Raw genomic sequence first — 16,743 nt, forward strand, 5'->3', positions numbered from 1 at the left:
GTGTAGAAAAAAGGGTGCAGTTGAATTATTAACTTAAAACCAATTCTACAATACAGTAACTATGGATTGTGGTATATCATTTGAAAGGTAATTTTGTTAGCTTTCAAATGATATCAAAAAGATTTAAATAAGTTTCTTACCTAAATTTAGGAAAATATTTCAATAGTTCGAAGGACAAATGGACGAAAACTAATCTACAGGAATAGCTAATTTTGGTTTTCGTCCACCCCAGTGCTTGCTCATGACGTCATGGACGAAAACACAACAACGTTTAAAGCTGTTTTTTGTTTTCGTCCACATCTTTTTAACGGTTTTTATGGGTTTATCACTGTTAAAAAGTGGACGTAAACTAAAATGTTTAATGTAATAGCAATAAAGATCATATTGGAAGAAAAAACATTGTATTTTGTAGGTCCATTGAAGTAAAATGATTATTATAAATATTAACTAGGTGTCAGGGTTTCCGTCCACGTGGACGAAAACCAAAATCTTGCAAAATTGTTATGCTAGTATTAGTCCACTTAGTTATCTAAGATTTCTATACAAAAACTTTAATAAACCCTTAAAATAGTGTTTATTATGCTTATAATTAGACATACGTGCCAAAAACATTACGTAAAGTAGCTAAAACAGTAATTAAACATACCATGAAAGTTCCCTACCGGCACGTTTTTTTTCTAACTTGACGACGTTTTCCATTCACCTGTGTGCAGCAGCAACTTCCGTGGATTTTTTTGGCGTTATTACTTGTCAAATTACATTTTCATGCAGGCAGAACTGTTACTTAGATATTGTAGATTGTAACAAGTCCAAACTTGCACGGAAAGTTAGGTTTGTATTCTAATTTTCCGAATTTGTTTGTGGCAAGTCGGTCAAATGGACGAAAACAGGAGCTGGACGGAAAACCGGCGCAATTACCCTACTACTTCCTCTCTCCTAAAATGCAGTGCCCGACAGGGTCCATAATTGTATCTTACCTTACCAATAACACCTTTTGTAAACATTATGGAAGCAATAAACTATTGAGTATTGAGTATTGAGTATTGAGTAACACGCAGAATTGCCAAACTTAAAAAAGTGGCAGTGGGTGGTACACATTACGTAACTGATGGCCGCTGGGGTTGGCAGAAAAGTTCTCGAGTGGCGACCACGGGCCGAAAGACGTAATGTAGGCAGGCCTCCCACTAGGTGGACCGACGGTCTGGTGGCGTAGGAAGTAGGTAGACCTGGAGTCTTGGACCGGTCTTCATGGAAGTCTTTGGGGGAGGCCTTTGTCCAGTAGTGAACGCAATTTGGTTGAAACAAACCAACCAAAGAACCGCTTCTCAAGATGGGAAGAATTCAATTATACCTAAAATCTTCAATCATTCTCATAGCCTACGTATTCCTACATCTATGGAATTACAAAATAAAATTATATGTAATTAAAAATTGGTCATGCTATCCCAGCCCAGCGTGTTGGAATTATTTCACTGGAAATTCAACACTGAAAATTCATCGCGATATCTCAGAAACTACAAGTGCTAGGAGTCTCAAATTTTGCATGGGGGTTTCTTTTCGAACGTAGGTGCTCACTAAGAACGAAATTTACGAAAGTCCACCCTTATGAGGGTGTAAAACGGGATCCACGCGTACGAATTCGGGGGTGGTCACTAGTTTATTATACTTCAGAGACTGCGATAGTTACTTAAGTACCTACCTACAGTAAAAAATACGTTTATGTTACGATACACCTACACAAAAAAATTGTAAGTTTGCAAATGCATTAAAAAGAGGTGGCACTGGGAAGTAACTCCATCTAAAAGACTAAACTATTATTAGGATGAAAATCCACTGACCTGCACGCAGCCGCACGGCAGCCAGGATCGCCTCCAGCCAGCTCTCGTGTGGAGTCAAGACCAGGGTCCATCCGCCGAGTATGTCCATGCTCTTGAATCCATTGGTGAAAGTTCTTCACGAGCACAAGGAGTTTGCATAATTCACATCACAAATGTTCACACTTTATTAAAAATATTTTCAACACTAAACTTCACTTTGAAAATCAAAAACTCATGAGTTGCAGTTGCAGACTCAAACAAAAATGAATTGATTGGTTCGTCGCGTGAGTCGGAATCTTCTATTGGCCAATGAAATAATTACTTCAAAAATCATGACCAGCGCGAGCGCCATCTATAGCAGACTTTCAACCAATCAAAAATTCGAAAAATAAATCGGCGACCGCCAATAGAAAGTGGTTGAAAAGTCAATACAAATTCGATTAATTTAATGATAAACTATTTTGAATTATATAGTAGAAAATACCCACATTTATTTTTATTTAGATTTTTTAGTTTCTTTTTGGTAGGAGTTATTTTTTAAATATTCAGTTTGATTAGACGAATATAAAAATTTCGACGACATCACAAATCACTTGACATACTTTAAAATATTTTAAAGCTACTAAAATCAAACTTGAATCGTATTAAAAAAAACTTGAGTGAGGCATACAGATGAGATGAGACATTATTATAGTCTTTTAAAACAGTTGTGTACTTATTGGAATTATTGGTGGTGTCAATAAAATTCATTACTATCTTAATAATGTTTTCCCAACTCGCTGCGTACACGCAGCATCCTAAGGGTTCACATCAAACTGAATTAAAAAAAATGTAGGTACAACAAATGGCGTCGGGATTCGAGTCCCGACGATTTCTTTCTTGGAACTGAAACTGAAACATTTATTATATTCTCTCAATATAATCTCTTTCTGTAATATTGATGCCGTTTTATAAGGAGAAATATCATTATTATTATTATCTCAAATGCAATAAGATAAGACAACTACCTACCAACTAAAAAGTTTTTTGAAAATGCTACCAATTTGTAGGACGAATAGAACCGGACGTACAATACTACCATCTAGCGACCAATAGAAGAACTAAATTGTAGGTGTGTTAAATGACATCTAGCGACGAGTAGTAGTACTAAAATGTAAAGCACAATCACATGAGAGTAAAACAACATGTAATTTTTTCGACACTGCTGTTTATTATTTTAAAAACCTTAATTAAATCTAGGAATAATTTAAATGATCGAATTAATAAAAAGTACCTACTTAAATGTACTGTTTAATATTAAATACCATTTGTCAGATTGACAGTGACAAACCACTGACATTACTGACAACAACAAAGTATTTCTTCAGCAATGCAGAGTTCGACGAAGTTTCGCACGTGTTATTAATTAAATTACTACAAAATTACTATTTTAATGTGTAAAAAATGGACGCTTACGATATATTCAAGAAGTTGACCGTCGGTTTGACGTTCAAAAAGCGTGTTTTAGGTCTGAAAAGCAATGTAAGTAACATAACCTCTACCTGTAAAAACTATTTGTATTTTATATACAATCCAAGTCTAATAAACTGCTATAGTCTTAAAACAGAAAGCTCCTACTAGTTTCGTTTGCACGCTATTCAATCTCTCCAGTTTAAGACACTGCTTGTAATTTTGAAGATAAATCTTTTACTTATTTACAGGATCAGCCAAAAGCCAAAACGGTACCAATAAAAAAAGAAGAATTATTAGACAGCAAAAAAGAATTAGAAGATGATCTAGAGTCAAATGCAGATGATGATTTGAGTATAAAATCTGAAATATCAGATGCTGAAGTAGAAACCCAAGAGTCCGACGATGAGCTACAGATAGTTGAGGGGATATCTGCTGGACAGAAAAGGAAGAAAAAAGAGAAGAAAGAAAAACCAGAGGATTTAAAAAAGAAACTAGAGCTTGAAGAGGTTAGTTAAACTATACAGTGTGAGTCACGTTAAAGTGTACATATGAAAATAGATGAAACTAGACCTATTTTTATCGACAAAAAAGAGGTCAAAATTTTTTTGATTTTTTTTTAATTTTTTATATAATTTTTTTTCTTCCAATTACTTATTGTAAAGAATACGTAATAACTTTTAAACTAAGCGGTATATCCTGATAAAATAAAAACAGTAATAATGCTAAATAACAGGCAATACTAAAAAAATACATAAAATACACAAAAAATGTCAACAAATAATAAAAAATGATACTTTTTGAAAAAAATCTGCTTAAAAATTCGTGTTTTTTTGGTTATTTGATAAATTTCTCCAAAAAATGTCCCTTTAACAGGTGGTTTTTATTGTTTTGTATTATTCTCTATCGTATTACCTTTGTAAAACCAAAAATTGCATGTCTCTATCCCTATCACAACATTTGCTATGATAGTTTGAACAAAGGCCTACCACAACATTATTCTCCTCTACAGGTAGGGACAATTTTAATTTTAACTAAAATGCTTATTTTACTTCGAAATCTTTTGTTTTTACTTGAAATCTAACTTGTCTTTATCAAAATTACAAATCTAGAGCCATTTTCAGTTTCGTTGTTAACGAAGCGTTGAGTGGCGCGCCCGGAGAGGCTTAGTTCAAACGATCATAGCAAATGTTGTGATAGGGATAGAGACATGCGATTTTTGGTTTTACAAAGGTAATACGATAGAGAATAATTTAAAGTAATAAAAACCACCTTTTATAGGGACATTTTTTGGAGAAATTTATCAAATAACCAAAAAAAACACGAATTTTTAAGCAGTTTTTTTTCAAAAAGTATCATTTTTTATTATTTGTTGGCATTTTTTGTGTATTTTATGTATTTTTTTAGTATTGCCTGTTATTTAGCATTATTACTGTTTTTATTTTATCAAGATATACCGCTTAGTTGAAAAGTTATTACTTTTGCTTTACAATAAGTAATTGTAAGAAAAAAAATTCTATAAAAAATTAAAAAAAAAAATCTCAAAAAATTTTTGACCTCTTTTTTGTCGATAAAAATAGGTCTAGTTTCATCTATTTTCATATGTACACTTTAACGTGACTCACACTGTATAACAATCACCATAAAACTTCCCAAAAATACCATTCCACATCATCATGGTATTTTATGCAATAAAAACGAAAGTGTATTACTATAAAATTAAGATCTGTGTTATATTTTTAGCTAACCAACTGTTTCTCAATACGCTTTGTGCACATTTAAGAGAACAATACAAATTGTTAAAATGAGTAAATATTTAAAATTTTGTTACAAATGTTAATAAAGTTCGTCTTTTCTTGCAGCAAAATCGTTTCCGCAATGAGCATGGCATCAAAGTGGTTGGACGGCACGTTCCAGCCGCCCTGCAGAGCTTCTCAGACCTGGCGGAGCGCTACAGTGTGTCGCAAGCCCTGGTGGACACGGTCACACAGTGCGGCTACAGCGAACCCACGCCTGTGCAGAGGCAAGCTCTTCCGTGCATGCTAGAGGTAAGTATGATAAACCTTTGAAGACCCCTTCTAAGGATAGAAAGTTTCACTTCATCAATAGCAAGAAACAACAATAAATTTACTAAAAATTACATTCGTTTATCATACAAGCAGTATACTGCGTCTGTGATAGATTGCAATTTAACTTGTCAAGTCTTAAAGCAGTTAGCTTTTCACATTGAAGTTTTTTTTTAAAGTAAAGCATATTTGCAGCTTAAGATCTAGATTGAAACCTATTGAAACAAAAATGTCAGCATTTGGTTCATAACATCAACAGCTTGAGCTTGAAGATTTCATCTGCATAAATTTCTTTTTCATCCTCTTGCAACTGAAACACTATGAATTTCTCCAATAAGTTACATATTCTTTTAAATTCCGTCCAGGACCGCCAAATCTTCGCGTGCGCTCCCACCGGTTCGGGTAAAACCGCCGCGTTCCTGCTTCCAATCCTGCACACACTGGGGGCCCCTTCGGGGGGCCCTCGGGCGCTCATCCTGTGTCCCACGAGAGAGCTGGCGCAACAGATACACCGCGAGGTGCTGCGGCTGAGTGCGGCCACGCAACTGAGATGCAGCGTCGTCAGGAGCGTCAAAGAGAGCAAAGTTAAAGAGAGAGAAGCCACTATTAGGAAAAGCGGTAAGTTAGAACGTTTATCATCATCATCATCATCATCATCTCAGCCATAGGATGTCCACTGCTGAACATAGGCCTCCCCCAATGCTTTTCCATGTTGCCCGGTTGGTAGCGGCCTACGTCCAGCGCCTTCCTGCTACCTTTATGATGTCGTCGGTCAACCTTGTGGGTGGACAGAAAGTTTATGGTAACTTTAATTAGGCTGAGTTGCACCTTACTTTGACTTTAACAAACGTCAAAAATCTGTCAAACTCCATACAAAAAACACCGGTTATCGTCAAAGTTAGGTGGTGCAACTCAGCCTTAATGTATTTGCTACTAGCTTTCTGCCCGCGGCTTCGCCCGCGTGGAATTTTGTCTGTCACAGAAAAACTTTATCGCGCGCGTCCCTGTTTCAAAAACTGGGATAAAAACTGTCCTATGTCCTTTCCCGGGACTCAAACTATCTCTATGCCAAATTTCATCAAAATCGGTTCAGTGGATTAGGCGTGAAAGCAAGACAGACAGACAGAGTTACTTTCGCATTTATAATATTAGTATAGATTCTTTGTCAAAAATATTGTATCTGTGGTGATAGTATTTTATGAAATAACTTTGTATTGTTTCAGACATTGTCATAAGCACTCCTAACCGTTTGTGCTACTTACTCAACCAGTATAGTGTCAATATCACATTAGACAAGTAAGTAATAAATTTAGGATTACTCTGTTATTCATTAAGAATACAAAAATCCAGTAATATATGTTTTGCAATGCACACATACCTTTGCAGTCAGTGAATTTTGACTACAAAGCAAAGTATGATTTTGAATCGAAATTATTCTCATTAGAGGAGTCTCTCAAGTGTTTATAGACGAGGTAGTTAGCAATTCGATTGTTACTAACCAGTCCCGACTTTCCACAGAGTCCGCTGGCTAATCATCGACGAGGCGGACAAACTCTTCGAAGGCTCAGCAGAACAGGCCTCCGACTTCCGCCAGCAGCTGGACCAGATCTTCAACGCATGTGGCCACCAGCAGCGAAGAGTGGCCATGTTCAGCGCCACGCACACGCCGCCGGTGGCCAAGTGGTGTCGCCACAATATGCGCGGCTTGCTCAACATCACTGTGGGGCTACGGTGAGGTTCTTACACCGTAGCAGTCATCAGACAGCAGCTGGGCCAGATCTTCAGCGCGTGTGGCCACCAGCATCGGCTTATTCCACTATTCCCGATTGACAAAGTTCACTAATCCCCGTTAACGCCAATTGGAGCTTACAATGTTAAAAATAAAATCCTAATATAACGGGGATTAGTGAACAAAAAGTTCACTAATCCCCGTTGTCGGGGATTGTCAACGGGGAATAGTGGAATAAGCCCCAGCAGCGAAGAGTGGCCATGTTCAGCGCCACGCACACGCCGCCCGTGGCCAAGTGGTGTCGTCACAACATGCGTGGCTTGCTCAACATCACTGTGGGACTACGGTGAGGTTCTTCCACCGTAGCAGTCATCAGACAGCAGCTGGGCCAGATCTTCAGCGCGTGCGGCCACCAGCAGCGGCTTATTCCACTATTCCCGATTGACAAAGTTCACTAATCCCCGTTGACAGGGATTGTCAACGGCGAATAGTGGAATAAGCCCCAGCAGCGAAGAATGGCCATGTTCAAATCCCTAGTCAGCTGAAATAATAAAAATCTTGGGACATTTTACACTGCACCATCCTACTAACATTATAAATGCGAAAGTTTGTATGGATGTCTGGATGTTTGTTACTCTTTCACGCAAAAACTACTGAATGGATTTTGATGAAACTAATTAATATTGTGTTTAACCCAGAATAACATAGGCTATAATTTATCACGATATGTGACAAACTAAATTTCACGCGGGTGAAGCCGCGGGTAAAAGCTAGTCTAATCATAAAGCAATGCTTGGGTACCAGACAACGGATGTAATCGGGTTCCGGACCAAAGCAAGAAGTCCCGTTCGGTGTAGTTGGTAGCAGTCCGTGCTCTAAGTCCACCTGGTTAGCTACCACCGTCTTTACTAAATCTGTCGCCAGAAATAGCCAGTTTGTTTATGAATAAAGATTCCGAGCGAAGTTCACTTCCAAATTAGGTCTTACCATCACTTTCTATCAGCTCAGATATAAACCAAGAGTTTCTTATTTATGTTTATTTATTTTATTTCTAGAAACGCAGCAACAAACTTAGTAGAACAAGAGTTGCTTTACTGCGGCAACGAGAGCGGCAAACTAGTCGCGTTCAGGCAGCTGGTGCAGAAAGGCCTCAAGCCCCCTGTTTTAGGTAAATAAACCTTCACTTGTGTGATTAATACAATATTTCATCAAGTCCTTTTGCCAGACAGAGGGACGAAGCTCGAAGAATTTGGCTAACACTGCCACACGCTCTGGCCAGCTTTGGTTGGGAGGGCTGTTTGCATATTTTTCCCTTAGTTGTCTCTACGATATCCACTTTTAGACTTTGACTGACTCAAAATTTCCATAGATAATATACATGATAATTTTCTTTCAGTGTTCGTGCAAAGTAAAGAGCGAGCGAAACAGTTGTTCAAGGAGTTGATATACGACGGTATTAACGTGGACGTCATTCACGCGGACAGAACGCAAACGCAGGTAAATAACATGATACACATAGGCTTAGTAAATTGATATTACAATAACAGATTTTGGCTCAGGCTTACATTGCTCACTAGCGCCACCGTTGGATTTTATCTTTAAATATTTATGGAATGTCTGTTGATTGAATAACTTTTTGTGACAATTCCTTTTAATTGTAAAAAAAAGAGTTACTTTTGGTTTAGTTGTAGCTGTTTTTAGGGTTCCGTAGCCAAATGACAAAAAACGGAACCCGTATAGATTCGTCATGTCTGTCTGTCTGTCTGTCCGTCCGTCCGTCCGTCTGTCCGTCCGTATGTCACAGCCATTTTTTTGTTTTTTGTTTCTTGTCTTAAAATCCATGTAAGGAAAACAAAAAGGCTGTCAATATAAAGAAAATTATCTCCCTATTAGAAGACAGTGTCTCTATTTAGATTATGCCATCTCCATAATTACTCAACAGGCACATCAGGGTCATTTTTGTTGAAATATAACCTGCATGACACCGACATACGAAGCCACGCAAAATAAAAAATTCAAAATGATCTTTATTTAATTAAATTAGTACTTACAAATCGTCAAATGCTCTTAAGGAGCCTATACATGTCTCATTCTTTTTTTGCCTGTTTGGCTTCATGTGCTGTCTGTGCGTACAAACAAAATGTATCAATTTGCAGCGAGACAACTCAGTGCGCAGCTTCCGCGTGGGGCGTACGTGGGTTCTGATCTGCACAGAGCTGCTGGGCCGCGGGATCGACTTCCGCGGGGTGCGCCTCGTCGTCAACTACGACTTCCCGCCCTCTGCCATCGCTTACGTGCACAGGTCAGTTAAAAATCTAAATATACTGAAAGGAGAAACTGACTGACTGACATATGAACGCACAGCCTAAACGGCTAAACGTAGGCACTTGAAATTTGGAAGGGACGTAGCTTAGGTACCCTAGAGGTGCACTAAGAAAGGAATTCCCGAAATTCCCACGGGAACGGGAATTAGCGGGAAAATCCTTTTGTATGAAAAATCTAAACCACTTAAGTTAGACGCTTGAAATTTGGCATGCAGGTACCTTAGTAAACTTAAAGCTTAGTTACAACAGGATATTGCAAAATTCCCACGGGAACGGGAGTTAGCGGGAAAAAACATTTGTATGAAAAAATCTAAACCGCGTAAGATAGATGAAGGGGCTTAAACGGAATCCACGCGTACAAAGTCGCGGGCGGCCGCTAGTATTTAAATATTTGAACAACGAGGTTATTCCGAAAACGTCATCCAAAGTTTCGAATGTTACCATCCTTCTCACACAAAGCGAGATGCCATGCGCAGTGATTGGATAGACCCAAAACTACGTAAACGGCGTTTCGAAGTATCCCGGCAGATTCCCTCATCAACAGTCCCAGACAATAGTCCCTCACAACTAGCCGGTAATATCAGGCCTGTTCATCTCTGCGAGTTTGCATCGAAAACAAAACACGCGGGACGGCACCTACTGGGATATTTAATCGACAGGACACTCAAGAGCGAGCATTGATGCACGCAGGTGTATTCTTCACCCATTTGCATTGTAAAGACAATAAACTATGTATGTGAAAACGGTGGTGTAATTAATACTGTGCAGTATTTTAACTGCCTGGTTAATAATAGAAACACAAAATATTGTTCATGCTTATTCATGTATTTCCTCCGCCATTTTCTGCAGTTTGGTACCTCACGTCACACATCTTTTTACCGAAGTCAGCCCTATGGCTTCGGCGCAGTACCGATCACTGACGTTTGTCAACAAAATGGTGTTCGACTCTTGAGACAAGTTAAATTACACTATATTGTTAATGACATTGAGCATACTTTTTTTTAAATACCTTCGCGAAGAAAACCTTCTGTACGTAGTACTTATTATTATTCTGTGGTAATATGTAGTTGAGGAGAGAATAGAGATTTTTTGTTTTATTGTTCGTTCGTTTCAGCCAAGGTCAGGCCTTTGAACGTCCAAATAACGTTCAAAGGCCTCCCGAAGGATTTCCAATACAATTCTGTGGCCATAATAATAGACAAGAACTTCGGGTGAAGCTTGCTTCCACCTCATTATTTGAGATGCACACCAAGAGCTTCCCCATTATGGTTAAATTAAATTTAAAGAGAGAAAAAATTATCATTATTTTTTTGTTTACAGGATAGGACGCGCGGGCAGAGCAGGGCAGAAAGGGCGTGCCATCACATTCTTCACTCAAGATGATGTTGTCAACCTCAGAAGGTACTTGTTACTGATTTCATTTCATTGTCTGTTTTAGGGACGCTTTATACTTTATTTTCATCATGCGGACTGATAAATTCCTATTGATTCATAAATTGACTGATAAATTCTGCAAAATCATTGCTTTTCTTAAATTTCCTTTTTTCTGCTCCTCGTCAAACTTATTTTTCAATCTTTTTCTTCATACTTTCTACTTCATATCGTCCTCTTTAATCTTTTCTATAATATCCTTTTATATTATAGCATCGCATCGGTGATGAAGCAGTCAGGCTGCGAGGTTCCAGAATACATGCTGAAGCTAAAACAAAACCCCAACAAGCGGAAGAAACTGCTCAAGAAAGCGCCGCATCGCGACAAGATCTCCACAATACTCGAGAAGCCCAGCAAGTGAGTATAACCACAGAATAATAATAAGTACTACGTACAGAAGTTTTACTTCGCGAAGGTATTTAAAAAAATGTATGCTCAATGTCATTAACAATATGGTATAATTTAGCCTGTCTCAAGAGTCAAGCACCATTTTGTTGACAAACGTCACTGATCGGCACTGCGCCGAAGCTATAGGGCTGACTTCGATAAAATGATGTGACGTGAGGTGCCAAACTGCGGAAAATGGCGGAGGAAATACATGATTTAGCATGAATAATATTAACTACTTATTTACCTCTCAGTGTCTTGAGGCAACTTAAAAAAGTACATTCTGTGTTTTTATTATTATTTAGGCAGTTAAATACTGCACAGTATTTAGTTCATTTTTCTTTATTTTCTTCCATCATACACAAGAATACGCGTGCGTGAGTCAATGTTCGCTCGTATGTGAGGCCTTGTCGAATAGTATCCTGTAGGTGGGCCATCGTGCGTGTTTTGTTTTCGATGTAAACTCGCGGAGATGAACAGGCCTGGTATAACTAATTAAATACATAAATTATGGTCTAAAGTCCGGTCACCGAACACGTAGAATTTCGTGCGAGCGCGACATCAATATAATTACGCGCGAGCGATAAGGATGGGTAGCTTGCGGTCATTGGACGAAATTCTACGTGCTCTGCGACCGGACTTTAGGCTTAATTACAGTTACAGTACTTAGGATCCAAGTGTCGTTTATTAGTCTTACTAGTTTTGAATTTACTTTATCATGGTACAGTCAGTTTTAAATATATCGTTACACCCAAAGTAGTAAGTTTGCAACATGTCGTTGCTATTGGACTATGGTTGTATTGTCAACTTTGCCATTTTGGGTGTCACAATAACACTTTAGAACCATTTTTTTAAGAGCGTTTACGCGAAGCGCGGCGTTTCAAGGGGCATCATTGGAAATGATTCGCGCGCGGCGTTTTTTAATAGTTTTCAAATGTTTATAGCAAAACAATAAAAATGAATTAAATATCGTTTTCTAAGTAAATATTTTAAAGAAGATGTTGTTTTATTATATTAAGCTATTTTTATGTTGAATAAAGGAAGAATATTGGTAAAAAAATCACTTTGATTTTTGGTATTTCACGTTCTTTTAATTTGTGATTTCTTATTGTAAAATGCTTAAATCTAAAAATTTTCTCAGATAACTATTTGCCCAAGGATCTATGCTAAGGGATATAAATGTTTGTTAAATCGTTTTCACAGTATTTTTATAAAAATTTCAGCTTGTAAACTGACGCTAAAGTGGAAATTTACAAAACCTGTGTGGACTTATCTTGATAGAATTCTTAAATACTAAACTAATCGCAATATTTTCTCAATTAACTATTTAGACGACGAAATTGCCTAACTATTTATGCCTATAACATATTTGTAGTATTACTGGTTAATGATTGTAACGAGTTGAAAAAGTACTGTTTTTGCGCCAAACGGCGTAAACGCTCTTAAGGACTGAACCTCTAAATTCGCAAAACATATAATTTAAAAAATATAATGACTATTTCTTCTTACAGGAGAAAGCTGGAAAATGAAAAAGATGCTGAAAAATCAGACACAGCCGCAGACACAGATAAGATTAAAAATGGTTTCAATAAAAAACAACGTAAAATAGACAAAGATAATAGCTTCAATAAGAACAAGGAAAAAGGAGAAAAGAAGTTTAACAAAAACAAACAAAATAAATTCGGAAAAAACAAAGAACTGAAAGAAAAGAAACTAAACAAAAATAAAAACAATAAATTAGAAAAGAAAAAAGGAAAATTCAATAAAAATAAGTCTTTATAATGTAAAAATTATTTAAATAAATTAATAAAATAAATAAAAGTATTTTATTTTATCAATTCCTTGTTATAAAAAAGAAACACGAATATATTATATTTTTTAATTTAATTCGCCCATTTGACAACACTTAAAAACACATACAAAATATACAGTCTTCTTCAATTATATACAAAAAATAGCCCATATGTATTTAACACCTATAAAATACCTAATTTTATCTAAAAATATACAAATAAGTGGACAACATCTTAACTTAAAATCTTTGAATAATCAGCCAGTTCTCTGTATGGCACTTTAGTCAAGACACGAATTTAAATATTGGAAGCCTCATAAAATGTATTAAAATATAATGAGTTTAATGTGAAATATATAAAAAATAAACTTAGGTTTTATTTATGCATCTGAGTGTACAGTCGACAACACATCAAACATTTTGTTGCTTTAGATCCTTTACAACTACTTATAATATTGTTTGTTGTCGGTAAATATTAGTCCTTAAATTATTTATCCTATCGCCATACAATAATATAGCTTAAACGGGTTACCTAAGTAGATTTTTAGGGCATTTTGCAGCCCTCAGCGCTTGAGTGGTTAAATATTTTAACCGCTAAAGCGTTGAGGCTTATTTTATCAAAAGTACGATTGATTAATGCCCATTTTCACCATCAATCCCTAAATTTTAAGTGACCCCCTTTGAAAACAAAATTCCTGTTAAGTGTCACATAGGGGTCACTTAAAAATTAGGGATTGATGGTGAAAACGGGCATAAGACATCTAAGTTGGCGTAGTTTTATTAGGATTGGCACAAATGAATGACAATTCACTTTAAAATATACAAGTCACAAGTCGTTAGTACCACTTCTCGCGAAACTACATTTAAATGGCGGTGAAGAATATAAGTTTTACTTATGTACAATTTCTTAATTACCTAAATCAGCTTTAGCTAAAGTTCAGCCTCATAGCAGCCTAGATTAAATTAGATTTTAAGCTTTGATGGTGCTAACTAAAAAGTAAATGATAAAAATTTATATAATATATTATGACAAGTGTCGTTCAACATTTTTCTTCAGTGATATGAAATATTAGCACCACATTCTGCCCATAATAAAACACCAGAATAACTCAATGAATAAATTCATCCTCTCACACAGTATTTCATACAAGTAAAAGAATGCTTTCTACAGTGTGAGTCACGTTAAAGTGTACATATGAAAATAGATGAAACTAGACCTATTTTTATCGACAAAAAAGAGGTCAAAAATTTTTTGAGATTTTTTTTTATTTTTTTATAGATTTTTTTTTCTTCCAATTACTTATTGTAAAGAAAACGTAATAACTTTTAAACTAAGAGGTATATCCTGATAAAATAAAAACAGTAATAATTCTAAATAACAGGCGATACTAAAAAAATACATAAAATACACAAAAAATGCCAACAAAGAATAAAAAAAGATACTTTTTGAAAAAAAAATTCGCGTTTTTTTGGTTATTTGAAAAATTTCTCCAAAAAATGCCCCTATAATAGGTGGTTTTTATTACTTTGTATTATTCTCTATCGTATTATCTTTGTAAAACCAAAAATCGCATGTCTCTATCTCTATCACAACATTTGCTATGATCGTTTGAACAAAGGCCTGCCACAACATTATTCTCCGCTACAGGTAGAGACAATTTTAATTTTAACTAAAATGCTTATTTTACTTCGAAATCTTTTGTTTTTATTTGAAATCTAACTTGTTTTTATCAAAATTACAAATCTAGAGCCATTTTCAGTTTCGTTGTTAACGAAGCGTTAAATGGCGCGCCCGGAGAGGCTTAGTTCAAACGATCATTGCAAACGTTGTGATAGGGATAGAGACATGCGATTTTTGGTTTTACGGAGGTAATACGATAAAGAATAATACAAAGTAATAAAAACCACCGGTTATAGGGGCATTTTTTGGAGAAATTTATCAAATAACCAAAAAAACACGAATTTAAAAGCAGATTTTTTTCAAAAAATATCATTTTTATTTATTTGTTTGCCTTCTTTGTGTATTTTATGTATTTTTTAGTATCGCCTGTTATTTAGCATTATTACTGTTTTTATTTTATCACGATATACCGCTTAGTTTCAAAGTTATTACGTTTTCTTTACAATAAGTAATTGGAAGAAAAAAAATTCTATAAAAAATAAAAAAAAAATAAAAAAATTTTTTGACCTCTTTTTTGTCGATAAAAATAGGTCTAGTTTCATCTATTTTCATATGTACACTTTAACGTGACTCACACTGTATAATAATATTACCATAATTCCCAATATAATATTAATTTATAAGTTTTTCTATCAAAATTCAAGACTCATTTCTAAACAAACCGAGACAATAATTAAATGGAGATTCTATTTTTTAATTACTTTTTGTTTATTTATTTGCAACATTCATAGTCTTATAACAAAATCGATATGAAAGAGATCTTAGTTTCTTATATTTATTTCATTCATTCAAATAATTCATTTTGTTATTAAACAAATAAGTATTTATATTGATTTATTCCTACTACCACTAACATATAACATACTTATAAAACATATAATAATTAACTCATTAATTTATCCATATAAAAATATGTACCAATCAACATTTATTTTTTCTTAATAACTATTTTATAATAGGGACAGTCAGCGTCAAACAGTTCGTGACACCCAAAGTGAACCTTATTCCAATAACAAAGACGTGTTGCGGACTTATTGGCTACTTTGGGTACTTTCTACTTTGGTACTAACTGTTTGATGCTGACTGTACATAGTTATAACCTGTTTACTAAACGTCTTTGTATAATATGTAAAAAATCCATCTAGCCTCTGTCCAAGACAGAACAGCCATCTCAAAAGATTATATCTTGACATGCACATCAAGCGTAATAATTACACTTCAATAGTCGCTCTTATTAAGTCAGTAATACGAACCACCTCAAGGTCAACATGTTACATTTGATATGCTTGTGAATTCACACCAATAGTCATTTGTTTACTTTCCAAAATACCACTGACTCACTCGCATAGCCAATCACACGGCAGCCTTGGCATCTTATTGGCTGGCCAAGGCAGATATCCAGCTGTTTTAAAGATCCAGTAGTCGTAAGAAACCTTACTTATCAACAAAACCAGCACTAAAACCTCCAAGCCTATGATGTAGTAGATATAGTCCGTCCAGTCACGCGGCGTGTGACACACTTTCGACTCTACTAAGTCGACCACAGGGCCCAGATTGTCTTGGCACTCCAGGTTTTTGTAGTCGGGTATGTTTTTGAAGTTCTCTTGGAGCCAGGGCTGGAAAATAAAGGTAATTTCATCAATATATGAATTAAAGTGGCTCCCATTTAATTTGGGATGCTGACGTTAGTGAAAGAGACTGTTATTAGAAAATCATTATTTTGACGCCCGTATTCACAAACGATGCTTGCTTATGTGAAGCAACAAATCGAACGCACCGCGTTGAATAGAGCTTTGTGATTGTTTCATGTGTCACCCTGTGCGTCCATGCGCACTGTGAGACCTCATAGTAATGTTTGTGAATACGGGCGTGTAAAAGACTAGTAGGTAAGTGTATATTAATTAAAGCAGAGCGGGAAACTGGATAGCGTGGCGTATAGAAAGAATTGAGGTAGATAGTATCTTGTGAGATAATTTTTTAAAACAAGTAAGTACTCGGCCGTTGTAAAATTGTTATAGGAGTGCGAATTCTTTTGCTCGCTCTATGAATATCATTTACGATTTTTGT

The 16,743-nt window shown here is 35.8% G+C and overlaps 2 protein-coding genes across 2 annotated transcripts in view; one reads left to right on the forward strand and one right to left on the reverse strand.

Moving 5' to 3' along the window:
* The first annotated feature begins 3,166 nt into the window (after positions 1–3,166).
* On the forward strand, positions 3,167–13,010 carry LOC135075625 (DEAD box protein 52 homolog). The gene is made up of 12 exons (XM_063970036.1): positions 3,167–3,338; positions 3,518–3,775; positions 5,129–5,314; positions 5,698–5,950; positions 6,556–6,628; positions 6,851–7,063; positions 8,117–8,229; positions 8,458–8,558; positions 9,218–9,363; positions 10,706–10,786; positions 11,030–11,173; positions 12,715–13,010. The coding sequence occupies exons 1-12, from the start codon at positions 3,261–3,263 to the stop codon at positions 12,983–12,985; spliced, it is 1,917 nt and encodes a 638-aa protein (XP_063826106.1). The 5' UTR covers positions 3,167–3,260; the 3' UTR covers positions 12,986–13,010.
* A 2,251-nt stretch (positions 13,011–15,261) lies between these two features.
* The window catches only part of LOC135075473 (protein halfway), a 32,518-nt gene continuing 31,036 nt past the window's right edge, over positions 15,262–16,743 (reverse strand). The window contains exon 13 of the mRNA XM_063969912.1: positions 15,262–16,292. Within this exon, the coding sequence (XP_063825982.1) occupies positions 16,014–16,292 (279 nt within the window). The 3' untranslated portion in view covers positions 15,262–16,013. The remainder of the gene's footprint in view (positions 16,293–16,743) is intronic.

This window comes from Ostrinia nubilalis, chromosome 10, assembly GCF_963855985.1.
Source record: "Ostrinia nubilalis chromosome 10, ilOstNubi1.1, whole genome shotgun sequence".
Classification (NCBI taxonomy): domain Eukaryota; kingdom Metazoa; phylum Arthropoda; class Insecta; order Lepidoptera; family Crambidae; genus Ostrinia; species Ostrinia nubilalis.

What these genes read in the sequence shown, in the direction of transcription:
- LOC135075625 (XM_063970036.1), top strand. Translation starts at nt 3,261, where the DNA reads ATGGACGCTTACGATATATTCAAGAAGTTGACCGTCGGTTTGACGTTC. An exon ending in CTCTTCCGTGCATGCTAGAG is followed by an intron (nt 5,315 to 5,697) that starts GTAAGTATGATA and finishes AATTCCGTCCAG; the next exon opens with GACCGCCAAATCTTCGCGTG. An exon ending in CCTCAAGCCCCCTGTTTTAG is followed by an intron (nt 8,230 to 8,457) that starts GTAAATAAACCT and finishes ATTTTCTTTCAG; the next exon opens with TGTTCGTGCAAAGTAAAGAG.